This window comes from Physella acuta, unplaced genomic scaffold, assembly GCF_028476545.2.
Source record: "Physella acuta isolate Inbredline_101_S28 unplaced genomic scaffold, ASM2847654v3 ptg000232l, whole genome shotgun sequence".
Taxonomy (NCBI): Eukaryota; Metazoa; Mollusca; class Gastropoda; family Physidae; genus Physella; species Physella acuta.
In genome coordinates this window covers 51,442-69,395 of record NW_026731751.1, presented here as the reverse complement: position 1 = coordinate 69,395, position 17,954 = coordinate 51,442, and the positions used below count along the sequence as shown (strand labels likewise).

At 38.3% G+C, this 17,954-nt stretch overlaps 2 protein-coding genes across 2 annotated transcripts; both read right to left on the bottom strand.

The window, feature by feature from the left end:
• Positions 1-1,387: 1,387 nt before the first annotated feature.
• LOC131938071 (uncharacterized) lies at positions 1,388-6,209 on the bottom strand. The gene is made up of 3 exons (XM_059295963.1): positions 6,048-6,209; positions 2,663-2,819; positions 1,388-2,121 (listed from the first exon to the last, which is right to left on the bottom strand). The coding sequence occupies exons 1-3, from the start codon at positions 6,207-6,209 to the stop codon at positions 1,388-1,390; spliced, it is 1,053 nt and encodes a 350-aa protein (XP_059151946.1).
• Positions 6,210-14,836: 8,627 nt separating this feature from the next.
• LOC131938070 (uncharacterized) lies at positions 14,837-16,107 on the bottom strand. The gene is made up of 3 exons (XM_059295962.1): positions 16,020-16,107; positions 14,981-15,616; positions 14,837-14,880 (listed from the first exon to the last, which is right to left on the bottom strand). Exons 1-3 carry the CDS (start codon positions 16,105-16,107, stop codon positions 14,837-14,839), a joined length of 768 nt encoding a protein of 255 aa, XP_059151945.1.
• Between the last annotated feature and the right edge of the window lie 1,847 nt (positions 16,108-17,954).

Below are 17,954 nucleotides of genomic sequence, written 5' to 3'. Positions count from 1 at the left end.
AAGATTTGTGGGCAATCTAAATAAAAATGTATTTCTAAATTTAAAAAACAACAACTAAGACAGATAATATGAATTAGTATTTAATCTAATAAATTCCAGCATTTCACGGCTCATTTGGCAATATTAGTCACCTTATTTGTTTTTAAGTATATTAGGAGTAGTAGGCCTTCCAGTCAGTGTTTCTTACATTTTTTTCTCCTGGGGCACTTGAAATTTTCGGGGGGGGGGGGGGGCGGACACTGTTAAAAGTATATATTGTGTATATACGTAATGGAATTTATATAGAAATATAAATTCAAATTTTTTTGGGGGATGGGGGGCTCCGCCACCCCGAAGAGATGCCTGGAAAAAACTGCTTCCAGCAACTAGGATCCGCTTCTTATTATTTTTACAACTAACAAAAATCTTTGACAGTGCTGTTTTTTTTTAAATATTAGAATCTTTTTTTTAAGAGGCACTGAGCCTTATGTGGTGTAGTGTATAGGGCTAAAACACTTGCAGATTAAAGTTATCCTATTGTATAGCTTCTTTATTTTCCTTTTACGTGACCTCATCTCTCTCTCCGAGAGGGACAAAAAAGGCGAAAATACAGAACGTAAGAGGAGCTTTTGCATCGCCTAAGCAATAGATAACGAGACCAAACTACAAGTTTTTAACTTAATATAAAATGTGTTTTTATTGTGCGGGGCTGATAGATGGAGATCAACAAAAGAGGACTAAAACATGTTTCTGGGGCGTCTTCGGACGCTATCGGGAGACACCAGTTATTCTATTGCAGGGGCTATGAGTTTTCTCATCCTTCCCAAAATATCATGGCAATAGGTCGAAATGTGTAGTGATATGACATCAGGACAGGTCCCGTGTCCATCACACATTACTCCAGGTGGGCTTTCCAGTGGTGATAATTGGCTGTGTGATGTTTGCCTGTGATGTTTAGCTATATATATATATATATATATATATATATATATATATATATATATATATATATATATATATATATATATATATATATATATATATATATCAGAGGCGTAGCGACGCATTCGGGCGCTCGGGGCTAACTATCAATTTAAAATGAGATTTTAAAATATGTTTGTACCCCTTTTGGCGCCCCTTACACCTTAAGGTCGGCGCCCGGGGCGACCGCTTCACCCGCCCTCCCCTAGCTACGTCTGTGATATATATATATATATATATATATATATATATATATATATATATATATATATATATATATATATATATATATATATATATATATATATTGGACGTCTGTAAATGTAATGGCTCTATACATTTAAAGCCAGTTTAGGGAGTCTTTGTATAACAATAATAACTTTAATAGTTGAAATGTGAAATTTTGTTGATGTATATAAACTGGTGTCTAATAAAAAGAAAAACACACCATGTAATAATCCAGCATTTTTAATTTCTCGTTCGATTTGAAAAACAGCTGCTTAAAAGTCGCATTGTATTTGGCACTCATATAGTAGTAGATAAAAATGTTGACAGTGCTGTGAGCAACTTCAAATGTGATTATAACAGAGACGACACAAAGGTACACGTTGTAGTTGGGCCCCATGAAGCTGAACCTCTCTTGGTACACTATTTCAAGGATAAACGTAAGACAGCTGGGGATTAGACAAGCAATGTACACATACAAAATCGTCAACACCATTTTCACCAGTTTCTTATCCCGCACTGAAAGTTTCTCACTTTGCGCACCGGTTGTGGACTCCATCCGCCATTTCCATTTGACCTCCATCTGCCTGACGATGACGGCAGTGGAAACGAGGCTAAAGATGATGGAACCAAACTGCGCAGCCACGCTGAAGTTGTGCCCAATGTTGTCGGTGAAGAAGACGTTGTCAATGGACACCCGCACGATGCGGCTTGTGTTGGTCTGGGGGTTGAACTGGCTGCTCAGCTGATTGCCGATGAAGAAGGGCGACATGCCCAGGAAAACGATGACGTAGATGCACACCATCGCCACGACCGTGCGCGTGCCGGTGATGATCTGCTTGACCTTGAGGGGCATGCTCACGCACAGGCACCGCTCGAACGTGATGAAACTGGTGATGAGCCAGCTCACGCGGACAAACGTGGCGTGGGGCAGTGCTAGGGAGGAAACATGGATGGTTGGAAATGATAAGTACACTTGGCACACACACACATACACATACATATAAACACACACACACACACACACACACACACACACACACACACACACACACACACATATATATATATATATATATATATATATATATATATATATATATATATATATATATATATATATATATATATATATAAAGTTGGGGTGGAATGGAGTGGTAACGGGGCTGAGTAGAGATGCAGCACCTACAGGCAGTGGCGTCACTAAGTCGGGTGTCACTCAGTGCGTTAGTTGGGGGTGTCACCCCACTCCATCACACAATTTTATATTTACACTATTGTTTGACCCCTTCTACCTCACTTATTATTTAAAATGGATATAAAGCATCGTTTTGACATAAAATTGCACTATTTCTTTGTTCGCGGCGATTTTTGCATTGGTCCATCACAAACACTCATGCATCACAACCCATATTTTCCCCTGTGTCTCTATCCAAAACTTCCTATAACTCCCAGAGCTAAAAGAACGAAAGCTCACCTCCTATCAGGTAACAGACGTCATCCTTGTTCATGGGAACATCAGGCCACACCAAGGCCACGATGACCGTTATTCCTTCAGCTACCATGGTAACCAAACTCCCCAAATCTGAAATGCTCAAGGCTAGAAAGCTGATGTTCACCGTGTCTTGAAAACCCTGTCAGAAATAACAAAACAGGTAAAACACAACGTGGTCGAATGATAGAGCGTTCTAACCCTAAAGTATAGTTCGGATCACGGTTAGAGTCCGTAAGACACCCCTGAATCCACAAAGCTCTGATGAGTACTTGACTCATGTTAGGGAAAGTAAAGGCGACTTAACTTCGTTCTTAATTGTAGCGTTGGACTAGATTCCCTCATAGCCTTTGTCCAACCAAGAAGAAACTTCCTTCCTTCCTTATACGGAAACCGGCCCAGAAGGTTGACTTCCATTAGCCAGGCAGGCCTCAGTGTGGCAAACTACGACCATAAGAGTTTCCCACACATCGGTCGGTCGGTCGCTACTTCCGTCGACTCTCACCGGGCTTTCCTTCCCCACCCAACAGACGCGGGACGTCGTCCTACCGCCTGGTACCCAGCTTGATCGTGGGGGGCGTTCGGCCATTCTTTGAACCTAGCGCATACAGCAGTTCTACTCGTCCAGATCAAAAACCTGTAGCTGCTGTTAGGAGGGTCATGAGCTTGGTCGGACTAGTGGCACTCTTCCGAAGCCACGTGAAGGCCGCAGCTTAAGTCAAGATATCTGGTTAGGGTCGAGAGCAAACCCTTCTTGGTTCCCGGCAGTCTTGCACCTCTCCTCCCCCACGCTATTATGTAGGGGACTTGGGAGTCCGACGTACCAGGCTCTTCGGAAAAGAAACTATAAGGCAGCATCATTGAACCAACCCGACAAAGCCGACGTCCTTACGTATGGTTTGAAAGGGTACTTTACTTTGCTTTTTAAAACTCAACTAAGCAAGTCTAATTTAATAACATAAGTCAAAGACAATAAGTCATGTCAAACAAAAAGTCAAACACAACCAAACAAGTGAAATATAACAAAATAAGTCAAAACACAGCGAAAACAAATTAACCAAATAAGTCAAACACAGCAAAGACAAGTTAACCTTAACTGACAAACCCAACAAAAATAATGACGCACATCTAGAAATCAAAAAAAAAAAAAAAATCCAGTCCAAACGCTACTACTAGAGTCCACTAAAATACAAGTACGTCAACACAACATAAGTAACAAAAATACCCAACAGCATAAAAAAAACCAGCCGAACACAACAGAACATAAACCTGCGGGATGATCCATTGCAACATAGATGTAAATAACCTCTACGATACAGACATGATAAAACACAATGCAATCAAATAAATCTCAATCTTGTCACAACTCAACAAAATAAGATCTACACAACGAGGCGTCACTGGATCGGTTCGGTAACTGAGGGTGCCCTCTGCCCCCCCCCCCCCCCCCAAAAATATAGCATTTTCGATTTGGTGTCACCCCTCTCTCCCAAATTAATTAGTTAATTCAACTGGATGAAATATTGTTTTGACAGTTAATTTTACCATTTTTGGTCTAGATGTCACCCCCTAAATAGTGTCACCCATGCTCACCGCACCCCCCCCCCCTGCACCCGACTGTGACGCCACAGAACACACCACATTCCAACCAAACAAAACACAACAAAACTTTGAGAAGCTTATTTATAACATGCATTAATGATTAAACTCACAAGAATAAAAGTTAACAAAGAAAAAACCCTTTCACTACCAGTAGTTAACCAGAATTAAGCAGGCATGCTTTACCCAATACAATGCCGGCCAACCCAATAGCTCTATACTCAAAAAGGTTTCCCTTTACGTGACCTAACAACCTATCATAACTTTTGTCATTTAGCATTGGTAAAACATCAAAAGTTGGTCTACTGTGTTACAGATTTGGATATTATGAAATTCAGAAAAGAAAAGAACAATAACTGGAATGTTAACTCCAGGTAATCATTTTGACTTACTTCCCTTGGGGACGTAAGTATATTTTGTGCAATGACTTCTTACGGTCGTTGTAAAACAATTCCGGAAGATCTCTCAGTAACAAAACGAAATGTTTAAATCTACACCAGGAACGGGTTATTAAGCTTGACTATTGCATCAGGCAGAATCGAAATGATTATTCTATTTTTTAGCTGAGCTATTTAATGGCTAAAGTAATCCCGATGGTATCAATGTGGACACATTGTATCTGATTTGATTCAACGGACCTAAAAAATAATGTCAGTAGTGCTAATCTGCCTGCCGCACAACCTGGGCATAAACAGTTTTCCAGATAATTACCGACAGCTCCTTTATGTGCTAGTTTCTCCAATTGTCCCCAGTGGTAGCCCATCTTGCTAGTGCTAGTTTCTCCAACTGTCCCCAGTGGCAACCCATCTTTCTTGTGCTAGTTTCTCCAACTGTCCCCAGTGGTAACCCATGTTTCTTGTGCTAGTTTTTTTTTTTAATGTTCGCAGTAGTGACCCATCTTTCTTGTGCTAGGTTCTCAAATTGTCCCCAGTGGTAACCCATCTTTCTTGTGCTAGTTTCTCCAACCGTTCCCAGTGGTAACCCATCTTTCTTGTGCTAGTTTCTCCAACCGTTCCCAGTGGTAACCCATCTTTCTTGTGCTAGGTTCTCCAACTGTCCCCAGTGGTAACCCATGTTTCTTGTGCTAGTTTTTTTTTTTTAATGTTCGCAGTAGTGACCCATCTTTCTTGTGCTAGGTTCTCAAATTGTCCCCAGTGGTAACCCATCTTTCTTGTGCTAGTTTCTCCAACCGTTCCCAGTGGTAACCCATCTTTCTTGTGCTAGTTTCTCCAACCGTTCCCAGTGGTAACTCATCTTTCCTGTGCTAGGTTCTCCAACTGTCTCCAGTGGTAACCCATCTTTCTTGTGCTAGTTTCTCCAACTACCATTGGTAACCCATCTTTCCTGTGCTAGTTTATTCAATTGTCCCCAGTGGTAACCCATCTTTCTTGTGCTAGTTTGAAATGTCTTGTCATGCTGGTCATCGGCTTTTTATTTATATCGGCAAACTAAAAATAAACACGATTTGGAAATCTGATTTGTTTCAACAAGTTCATTTAAAAGATACCCCCTTCCCGGTCTCAGTTCTCTGTCAGCCTCCGTTCTTATTCGCCGAATGTCTCAGTGCGCCACCTGTCATGGGCTCTATCTGTTTTAATGGCCACCTGTCTTAGGGCGCCACCTGTCTGTCGAGTATCTTTCTCAAATCTACTTGAAAATATCCATAATTAAGGCTTCCATTCACGCTCAGTAATGTAACTACGCATGTAAAATAAAAAATTAAAACCCCGCCCTGCGTGCGTCTATGGTTTGAAGTCACGTGACGACCTACCTGTTTGATGAAGACGATGATATTGATGACGTTGGCCACAGTGCCCAGGATGCTGATCAGGTGGATGATGACGGCGAAGAACATGATGTTGGAGATCTCCCTCTCACGGTCAGACATCAAGATGGGCCCCATGTCCAACCCCACATCACTCGAGTTGGCCATTTTAGCGGTGGTGTTTGGTTAGGTGATGTTTGGCTATGTGATGTTTGGCTATGTGATGTTTGGCTATGTGATGTTTGGCTATGTGATGTTTGGCTATATGATGTTTGGCTATGTGATGTTTGGCTATGTGATGTTTGGCTATGTGATGTTTGGCTATGTGATGTTTGTCTATGTGATGTTTGGCTATGTGATGTTTGGCTATGTGATGTTTGGCTAAGTGATGTTTACCTTGTGATATTTGGCTATGTGAAATTTACCATGTGATATTTGGCTATGTTATGTTAAGTTTAACACTCAACGGAAATATACATAATTGTATAATATACTACATGATAAAGCAATGTTCACACGAGTCCTTTCAATGTGTTAGTCTTGTTTTTAAAATTCTAAATTAAAATTCTAAAATAAAACTAAAATTGTAAACGACGATATATTTTGTTGTATTAAAGAGACGTAGTGAACATAAAATGTTCGAATAACTTTTGGACTGAGTGTGACTTATTTGCAGCGCTTACAAAAAATTGCGAAAGAAATGGCGGATGAAGCGACGCTAAAACATCGAGGCGAATCAGTGCGACTGTTAAGACCAAGGCGCTTTTGTAAGCCGTTAGCCAACCTTACATTAATTTGATTCCAATAAACAATTATTTTTCTGAATGTGCGCCACGCGCTTTGTTGTGAACTAAAAATTCGTGGCTTGTGTAAAGATCCGGCAAACAAAATACCGAAACAATTATTTACATTATTTTACATCGATTATAAAGTCAAGAAGTAAAAGATACACAATTTAAAACCACATACAAATTATACTTAAACATTGCTTTTTAAATCTACAAATTGGAACGAAGCCGGTGTCATTGATTCCTAACGAGGCGATGTGAAATTAGAAATTAAGAAATTAGAAATTTTCGAAATGGTTCCAGGCTACGAAACTAGACGAAGATATTTGACAGTGATCACTCGGAGATTAAAAAATGTAAAGTAACAAGCTGCAATCGGTGAATACGTCTTTGGATCACTCTGGATCTACTCAAATCACTGTTCAATAACTACCGTAAATTTAGTCAATTTTTAAAACGATCGAGTAAAATCGTTAAAAATAACCTCAGCGAATGCCTGTAGCGTATATCAAATTGTAACAATTACCCACGCCGACGATAAGGTTAAATGCGATCAACTAAATTGGTACATTTTTTTGAGAAAAAATCGTTGGGTTTTTTTTTTTTTTAAAATAAAAGATTATAACGTTAAATTAAAATATCCGTCGGGTGATATAGGGGCTGGGGGAAGGGAGGTAAATATTGCTGTTAAAATATTATTAGAATAAAATATGATTTATTTAAACGAATTGAACGTGATTGAACACATTCTGGGATGAGTTTATAGTAAGCAAACACAGTAAAGGATTCAAATTTGATGAGAAAACGCGCCGTTCAGCGGCGTTCATCCTGTAGATTGATGTACCCCATAACCTGTCTAGAGTAAGCTCCGTTTGCAGGTGTATGTAAACATGAACCCTGGGTACGTGTTGTTTTTTTAGACTGAGAACCATTTTCTTAGTACAGGCAAGTATCTGGTCACGTGAAAACAAAATGGGATTTGCCAGGTGAAGGGGAGCAGTGAGTGCACAAAAAGACGATAATATAGACCTATATATATATATATATATATATATATATATATATATATATATATATATATATATATATATATATATATATATATATATTTATATACACACACACAAAAGTGTGTATGTGTGTGTTTTCTTTAAAAGTGTGTATTTTAAACTTCTCCTTGCCTTTCATATCATAAGCATTATTTATTTAATGTATTTTTATTGGCAACTCCTTTTTGCTTTCTTTAAATTAAATATTTTAGATTAGCTTCAGTACATTTTAGAGAGCAAAATATTTTTAAAACGCAATAGCTCCTGATTGTAAATATATATATATATATATATATATATATATATATATATATATATATATATATATATATATATATATATATATATATATATATATATATATATACATATATATATACATATATATATACATATATATATACATACATATATATATATATATATAAATATATATATATATATATATATATATATATATATATATATATATATATATATATATATATATATATATATATATATAATATTCTTTTTCTCCTGTATTTATATTTTCTAAGTAGATTTTATGTGTTTTACGGTTTTAACACTATTGTGTTTTAAACACGCTTAATTTATGTAGCAACAACGCAGTAAACTGTAAGGTGGATTTGCACGTGTCGAAATCAAATTTTACATACAAAGCAGTGAATGCTAATAAATTAGAAACAGGTTTCTGAAATCTATAACACAGGCACCGTTTGAAGCTGTTTAAGCACGACGGCATAAAAAAATAGTGAACTTAGATGGAGCTCATACAATATTTACACTTGATGTAATCAGCTGCACTGTGGCCCAAGTCAACCAAAAGGATTGAAAATACGAACCTAGCAAGAACTATACGATATATATATATATATATATATATATATATATATATATATATATATATATATATATATATATATATATATATATATATATATATCCTACAATACTGGTACGGTAAAAACTTTAAAAACAGAAAACAGAAAATTGATGGATAAGTCATCTAAAACATTATCAATTCATAGGGGTGAAAAGTTAATGAGTGACCAAAACCACAAAGTAAAGCGACCAAAAAAGCTAATCTTGACTTAGATGGATCATATGAATTGCTAATGTGGAGATGAAGATGCGACAGCTAGGAGTCCAGACTTTGAAGAAGACATAGGACGCGCCTGAATACCTTCTATGGGCTGTGGGCTACAGATAAATGTGTACTTTAACCAGCAAATGTATAGATGCTAGAGAGGATTTGCACTGTATTGTGAAGTAAATGAACCTCGTTTTGACCTAGTGATTAACTAGCCGTCAAGAAGGCAAACGGTATGCATGTTGTGAGTTTTTACATAACATACAATTGGCCACTCTTAATGACAGTTTCAGGTTTGTAGTTTCTGAAAGTTTGAATTTTTTTTTGTTTCTTCACATCAGCTGGGCCACGGTGTACATTTTAGTTAAATTAAAAAGGCGCTACTCTCCTGAACATGTGGTTTTAGATGGAGCGGGCGCTTGTGCTGTCCCCACCCCCAGTGCACGCCTCTGGAGATGGGGAGATTGGCGGGGGGGGGGGGGGGGAAGGGTGAGAATGAAACTCAGGACGTCAATAATTTCGACCTGTAACCGTATTTTAATCAACTATAACTGCGTGCAATCAATACCAGAGAGATTATCATTATCCGTGGTGAATTAAGTCTGTGTGTACTGCGCTGTGACCTGGCAGGCACCAGTGCTGGCAAACTGATACATCATAGATACAAGATAAACTTACCTAGGGGATCAGCCTAATACAAACACATACATTCACTGCAGTAATCATAAGGTACAACATATTTCATGTAAAAACCATGAATATATTTTCCAAGATTCTCATATATATATATATATATATATATATATATATATATATATATATATATATATATATATATATATATATATATATATATATATATATATATATATATATATATATACAGACTTATTACTAAATACATGACACTGTATGTCCGACTTGAGAGTGTCATAAATTATAGTATGTATTTATTGTCCTATTATGTTTCTTTTAACATCGATTTTCTTTTCTTCTACAGTTCTAACACAAGGAATACTACCATCACATTAACAACCCTCAATTCTACCAGCACATTAGAAACCTCATACTTTGAAGAGTAAGGGAAAAATGAAATAAAATGGTACGAATGGAAAAGCACTAACAACAATAAAAATCCTCACGTCCGAGGATTAACGTTTCTGTTATAGACTTGGCACCATCAGTCTAAGCTAAAGAAACTTTCAGCTGTTTTAGAAAGAAGTCTGTTTCAAAAGATGTTTCGCTTGTCTTGATTAGAATTGTGTTCTTTTTTGTTTGGTTTTAAAATAATAAACAATCAATACAAAAGTAAGCAGAAAATCGCATCAGTTTAGAATACTTTTGCTTTTAATTTAACGAAGGCATTGGGTGAAATACTGCAAACGTGTAGTCGCCAGTTTTGGTAGACTAAGCAGCAGTTTAAAATCTTTATAAGTACTCTTCAGTCAACGTGTACATAAAAAAGTTCTGTCGCCAAACGATAATCAAATTACTCAAATTAGACTTCGGTGAGTTTTTCTACTATTGTGTTTTATTTTTCTATGTAACATGGCTCCTGAAGTAACGCCAATACATTTACCCATGATGCTCATGATGTACACAATGTGTTACGTTTCCAACGATGCATTTGTTTTTATCTACTACGACACAGCTGTTGTTTTTCTCTTACGTCAATGAAAATCAACAAGAGGAATGGAGGCGACCGAGTAAAGTCCGCCAAAGACGACCAAAGGTATTCGAGAGGCCCATTTTAAAAATTTAAATATTTAAAAAATCATACACGGCGTAGTTAAAATTAAAATAGGTTATAAAATCCTGTATGTTTGGTTTTTTCGGACTTAATATTATGGAAGGATTCTCGTCTACTCGTTCGCCTCCATTTAGGCCTAAATCTAGTTGTGTGACCAGAAAAAAACAGTGTTGTTTCGTTTGCGTATGTGTATAGAAGAGCAAGTTGGGTGGAGGAGGGGCTATGTTTATGAATATTTAACTATGCAGTCGTGGAAATAACCGACCGATTACACTAACTGGTTAATTTTCTTAACATTTGTACTATCATCAACTCGATGTGCGCATTGTATTGTAAATTGTCCATATTATTTGTAAGCATTTTGTGTGTGTGTGTAAATAGTCTATATTATGCCGACCTTAACATGTAATTGATAAAATATGTGTGTAGATGAAAATAAAGAAAACTATTAAAACAATGTGTCACAAAACATGTTTGATGTCTAATTTCAAATGCATCTCTCCTGGACTTCCTTGTCGGTTAGAGAAGCAATACCTCCCACGTCCCCGCCCCAGGTTTTTGTTTTGATGACTTCTCTAAGCTAAAACCAACACACCATCATCTTATGTTATGTAATAAGTTTTTTCTCGATAATATAGTTAACATACATAATGGGCAATAAATAAAATTAAAATGTTTGTTCCTGCATTAAATTTACTCATAGAATTAACAAGCTTTCAGTGGCGTAGCTAGGTGAGGGCGAGTGGGGCGACCGCCCCGGGCTCCGACCCTAAGGGGTGCCAAAAGGGGTAGAAAAATTAATTTGAAAGCTCATTTTAAATGAAGTATTAAATAATATACAGTTAAAGTTACGAAAATAAATGACTTCAAGGCTGTCCCATTGATTTAAATGTTTTTGTGGCAATTTTGTGGCAGCGAAATAGAAAATCTAATTGGATAGTAATTTATTTTTTTATTTACTTGGGGGGGGGGGGGGGGGGCTTTTTAAAAACAACGGGGGGGGGGACGCTTTTTCAAAGACAGGAATAACTATACATAGAATGGGAGAGAGGCACAAACATGTATAGTCCGGCCGGGGCGCCTGAATCGGTTGCTACGCCTCTGCATCCTTTCCGTTTAGCAGTCCCTATATACATACGATCATAAATATATAAAAACATTGATATTTATGTGTCATGCATTTTTGTTTATTTTAATGACGGCGGTGTGGGGGTGTCACCCTCTAGAACTCTCACCTGATACTGACGCATCCAGAGCCGGCGTTAGGGGGTGGCAAACGGGCGGTCGCCCCAGGCCCCGCGCTTGAAGGGGCCCCGCGTTTCAGCACTGTCATTGGTATCGGAATTAGTTTGTTAACTTAATCAATTGTTGCTGAATTCAATTGGGAAAAACTAAATGGTCGAATGCCGACGTTGTTGATTTTTATATGGTAGATGTTAGTGAGTTATCACCCACCTGAACTGGGAAAGGCCGTAATTCGATATAAATTTGGGAAATGTAAATTTGGGAAAAACGTTAAGAGATACCCTATTGTATGTGGACCGATAAAGACGTTCTTTTAGTGAGCAATCGGGATGCCTGTAAGTAGACAGTTCCTGACCTGATGAACGCTAGTCCTGACTTTCTTGTGTACTTGTCTTGGTATAACAAAATTAACATTCAGTTGCGTGCAGAGAGGGAGGGGATGCCATGGGGATCTACATCAGGGTGGCATTAACGGAGTGATTTATTATTTTTTGTTTTTGGGAAGAAAGTTAAGAGTTGTTATGTTGTGTCTTCTTAAGGATTCACCCGTTCCAAGACAGAATGATTAATTTAAAGAATTCTTCCAAATTGTTTTATTCAATCGTCTTCAGGTGGTGCTGGCATGATATTGTCAACGAATTGTCCTCGTCGCACAACTTTTATGGAGGAAGGCGAATCATTGAAGACAATGAAGGGTAGTGATTTAGTTGTCATTGATATCCCCCTAATAAACGCGGTCTTTCAATTTGTATCTGATACTTTGGTAACTTTAACAACATTAGTAGTGTGATTAAGCACATTTTTTATTGTGGGTATATTCTTTACAATAGTTAGACAGTAATGATTTTGATTTTAAATAGTGTATGGATTATAAACAAATTTTGAAGTCTATACTGTTTTGATACGTCAGGCCGAGTTTGCTTTATTGTAAACTTGTCCTGATTTCTCACACGTCTAAAGTACCGATTTCCCGAGCATGCTGTGGCGAAACTCATAAATAAGGTGTAGCTGGCTTTCTCTTCCTAATTATAGACACGAACCTTCTCTTGTGAGACCGCAATCATGACCTGTAATGTAATACGTGGACTCTCTATAAATACAAACCTTCTCAGTAACGTAGTACTTGAACTTGGTGACACTTTTTTAGGGTTTGGCGTTCCATAGCCATAGATTTAAATGCACAGTTATCCTTTACTTCACCCCACCAACTGCCACCCATCCCAAAGCTCCACCCTACTGAGCGTCCGTGATTACATTTGAAAATCAATTCTTTTGGATATCCATAAACATGAGATTCGTAACCAGTGTTTATTCACGATTCGAGCTAAGTCCAAAAGCTATCAGTCATTTTCTATTTCTTTTCAACTTAAATTACTTTTCAAATATAATTTAATTGCAGGAGGGGGGGGGGGGGGACACGCCGGTCAATGATTGTGAAGATGCGATGGTTCGTAGTGATTTTTCTTCAGTGCCAACTGACGATAATAAGAGCAGTTTTTCGTGAAGAATTGAACACTCACTTCAAACATACAGTTGTTTTAGAACACCATGTTCCGTTCCTAACTTGTAGAAAGCGCCGTCGACGCTCATGACAACTACAATGACGCTTGGAGGATCACCGCGACATCTGTCAACATCTGGTATACGGATGCGTACATTGTCACCCACTTCAGCTTGTTTAAATTTTGTATTTGATGTTTTATACATTTTAGCACCTCGAGTTTACAAGCTAGTATGAGCTGCTGACCTGTTGTCAATGATGTCTTGTTTATTGTGACATAATCTGCAGGTAATATTTCCTCCGTACCCTTCGTCTGCTTAATTGGGTATTCCGCAAATAGCATGGTCATCGTTGCCACAGGATCCACAAGAATGGGCTGCACTACAATGTTTTTCACAAACTATACAGAATCTGTTGGCCACATTATTGTCACGCAACTGGTCTTGACGTTCCACCACGGCAGCAGATGTGTTAGCTGAGGATGTCGTTGCATTTATGGCAACCTCCATTTCTCGTTCAATGTTCTCAAGATCTTCCTCAGTAACTAAATTATCGAGAGCCTCTCTTGGTAGATTTGAAGTGCTAAGTCCCACATTTGCTTTGTATCCAAACAAGGTTTCGTATGGCGATTGTTGGATTCCTTGATGGAAAGAACGATTTTTCATAAATTGAATGAATTTGAGACTCTCGGCCCAATGAGCTAATTCATTTGTTTTCATCCATGTCATCATCATGTTTTGAACATCTTGGTTGGCACGTTCGACTGAACCTTGGCTTTGGCTATGCCTTGGTTTTCCGTGAACTATTTTAAGTTCAGGCCACATGATCTTTAGTTCAGAAATAAATTCTTTTCCATTATCTGATTTAAGCACACTTGGGGCACCAATAGTCGTGAAGATATCCAGCAGATGGTAAGCTACTTCTTCTGCTCTTTTTGGTTTCCAAAGCTCGCAATAATTGAAATTGGTTAAATGATCCTGGTAACTGAGTATAAACTTGTATAGAATGCTTTACAAACAAGAGCTAAACAATACGTTACTCTCAATGAAACCGCACCCAGAATAATGAAAACGCGATCACAACCTAGTCTAGATAGAACATTTGCCAGGACATCCCGGCCAGTGCGCGAATTGGCCGGCCAATCAACAAAATACGCTGTCAAGTTTAAGCTCTTCGGACTTTGGTCAGTACGTCCCAGCCAGTGCGCGCATTGGCCGGCCTATGCACAAAATACGCTCTTAGTGCTAAGTTCTTCGGGCTTTGACCAAGAGAGCCGGCCAATGCGCACATTATATAGTGTGCGTCTGCAAATGTAAAGGCCCATTACATTTAAAGCAAGTTTAGGGAGTGTTTGTTTAACAAAAATAACTTAGTAGCTTAAATGTGAATCTTTGTTGATGTATATACTGGTTTCTGTAATAAAAAGAACAACACACCATGCAATAATCCAGCATTTTTAATCTCTCTTTCGATTTAAAAAACAACTGCTTAAAAGTCGCGTTGTATTTGGCACTCATATAGTAGTAGATTAAAATGTTGACAGTGCTGTGAGCAACTTCAAATGTGATAATAACGGAGACGACACAAAGGTACACGTTGTAGTTGGGCCCCATGAAGCTGAACCTCTCTTGGTACACTATTTCAAGGATAAAGGTAAGACAGCTGGGGATTAGACAAGCAATGTACACATACAAAATCGTCAATACCATTTTCACCAGTTTCTTATCCCGCACTGAAAGTTTCTCACTTTGCGCACCGGATGTGGACTCGATCCGCCATTTCCATTTGACCTCCATCTGCCTGACGATGACGGCCGTGGAAACGAGGCTGATGATGATAGAACCAAACTGCGCGGCCACGCTGAAGTTGTGCCCAATGTTGTCGGTGAAGAAGACGTCTGCAATGGACACCCGCACGATGCGGCTTGTGTTGGTCTGGGGGTTGAACTGGCTGCTCAGCTGATTGCCGATGAAGAAGGGCGACATGCCCAGGAAAACGATGACGTAGATGCACACCATCGCCACGACCGTGCGCGTGCCGGTGATAATCTGCTTAACATTGAGGGGCATGCTCACGCACAGGCACCGCTCGAACGTGATGAAACTGGTGATGAGCCAACTCACGCGGACAAACGTGGCGTGGGGCAGTGCTAGGGAGGAAATAATCAGATAGTTGCCATGACTACTGTGTTTAAATGATTGGAAATTATAATTACACACACACACACATATATATATATATATCGGGGTGGGGTGCAGCAGAGAAGGGGCTGATTAGAGTTACAGCACCTACAGGCAGTGGCGTCACTAAGTTAGGTGTCGCTCTTTGCGCCAGCTGGGGTCTTCATCCCATTCTATCACACAATTGTACTTTTATACTATGGTTTGACCCCACTCCTTTACCTGTTTAATATTTAGAATTGTACAATCACGTTATTCGTGTCGGTTTTTGCTTTGGTCCATCACACATACTCATGCATCACAACCCATATTTTCCCCTGTATCACTATCCAAACTTTTTTAACTCCCGGAGCTAAAAGAACGAAAGCTCACCTCCTATCAGATAACAGACGTCATCCTTGTTCATGGGAACATCAGGCCACACCGTGGCCACGGTGTGCGTTATTCCTTCAGCTACCATGGTAACCAAACTCCCCAAATCTGAAATGCTCAAGGCTAGAAAACTGATGTTTACCGTGTCTTGAAAGCCCTATGAGAAATAACAAAACAGGTAGAACGCAACGTAGTCGAAGAGTAGAGCGTGCTACCACTAACCCATAAGGCTCAAGTTCGGTTCACGGTTCGAGTCCGTAAGACGCCCCTGAGTCCACAACGTTCTGATAGGTACTTGACTCACGTTAAGGAAAGTAAAGACGGCTTTACTTCTTTCTTAATCATAGCGTTGGACGGAATTCCCTCCGATTTCAGCCTGCTCCTTTTTCTAGATTTGCTTCCATAGCCTTTGTCCAACCAAGAACAAACTACAAGGTCAGCACAGTTGTTTGATTTTGGAGTTGTCTCTCATAGAAGAATTGCTGTCACCAGCTATTGAGCCTCACCTTGGGACTTTTTGGTTCAGCAAACATGAGCTTTAATTAATCGACCCGACCACGCCGACCTCCGACCGTATGGTTTGAAAGGGTACTTTACTTTGCTTTTAGAAACACTACTTAGTAAGTACAATTTAATAATATAAGTCAAAGACGTCAAGCAAAAAAAAAGTAAAACACAACCAAACAACTTGTTTAACAAGTAAAAAATAACAAAACAAGTCAAACAATATAAGTCAACCACTACGAAGACAAGTTAACCTTCAAAACTAATGAAGCACATCTGGGAATCAAACACAAAAATCCAGTCCAAACGCTACAACCAGAGTCCATTACAGAACAAGTCTGTCAACACAACAACTCTACCAAAAACACTCAACAGCATCAGAAAATCTCGGCCTAAAACAACACAACATAAACCTGCGGGATGATTGATTGCAACATAGATATAAATAACCACTACGTTACAGAGATGTGATTCAATCCAAACCAATTCAAAGTCCTGTCAAAATACAACAAAACAATATATACACGAGTTGTCATTGGATCGGTTCAGTAGTTGAGTGTGCCTTCCCCCCCCCCCCCCCCCCCCCACCCCCATCGTCCAAAAATTTAGCATTTACCGTTTGGTGTTACCCTTCTCCCCCAACTGTTTTGTTACTTTAACAGGATAAAACATTATTTTCACAGTAAATTTTACGAATTTTCGTCACGGTATCACCCCATAAATGGTGCCACCTCATAAGTTGTAGTGTATAATTTATTTTCTACTTTTAGTGCATTAGTACATAAAAGCTTGTTATTAAAACGTTTTTTATGAAAAAAAATGAATTTTTTTACAAGCTTTTATTTAACTCACTGTCTCTGTCTGTCTGCCTTGATCGAAACTCTCGAGCAAAATTATGGGCACTTCAAACTGACAGATATGGTTCGTGGTTGGTAATGTCTAGACTCGTGACGTCACTGATGTTTTTTTTTTGTGTGGTAGAACTTAATACTATGAGTCTCCTTATGCAACTTGATTTACGCGCATACTATGGCATAGGCCCTATCTAGATCTAGATCTAAGTCTAGTAACTTTCAAATTAAATTTTATCTTAAATTAGCCAATAGCATCACTAAACAAACACAGACTTATATAAAACTAGGCATACTGCCTAGCTTCGCTTAGGTTTTTAAAAAACATTTGAGAATTTGAATACTTAATTATTTAGCGTTGGATTGGGTGAGGAGTGCTTTAATTTAAACAGTAATGCTAACTTTAGAAAAAATGTTTTTGTTTGATATTTAAATTCCGTTCTCAGAGAAATAAGGAAAGTACGCAATGTATAACTAAAATGGAATTAGAACTACACAGGTTCCATGAACAGTATATCTAATAGTTTATATTACATTGTCTTTTGAAATTTATTTGATAATTTAATTAAGATACGTAACT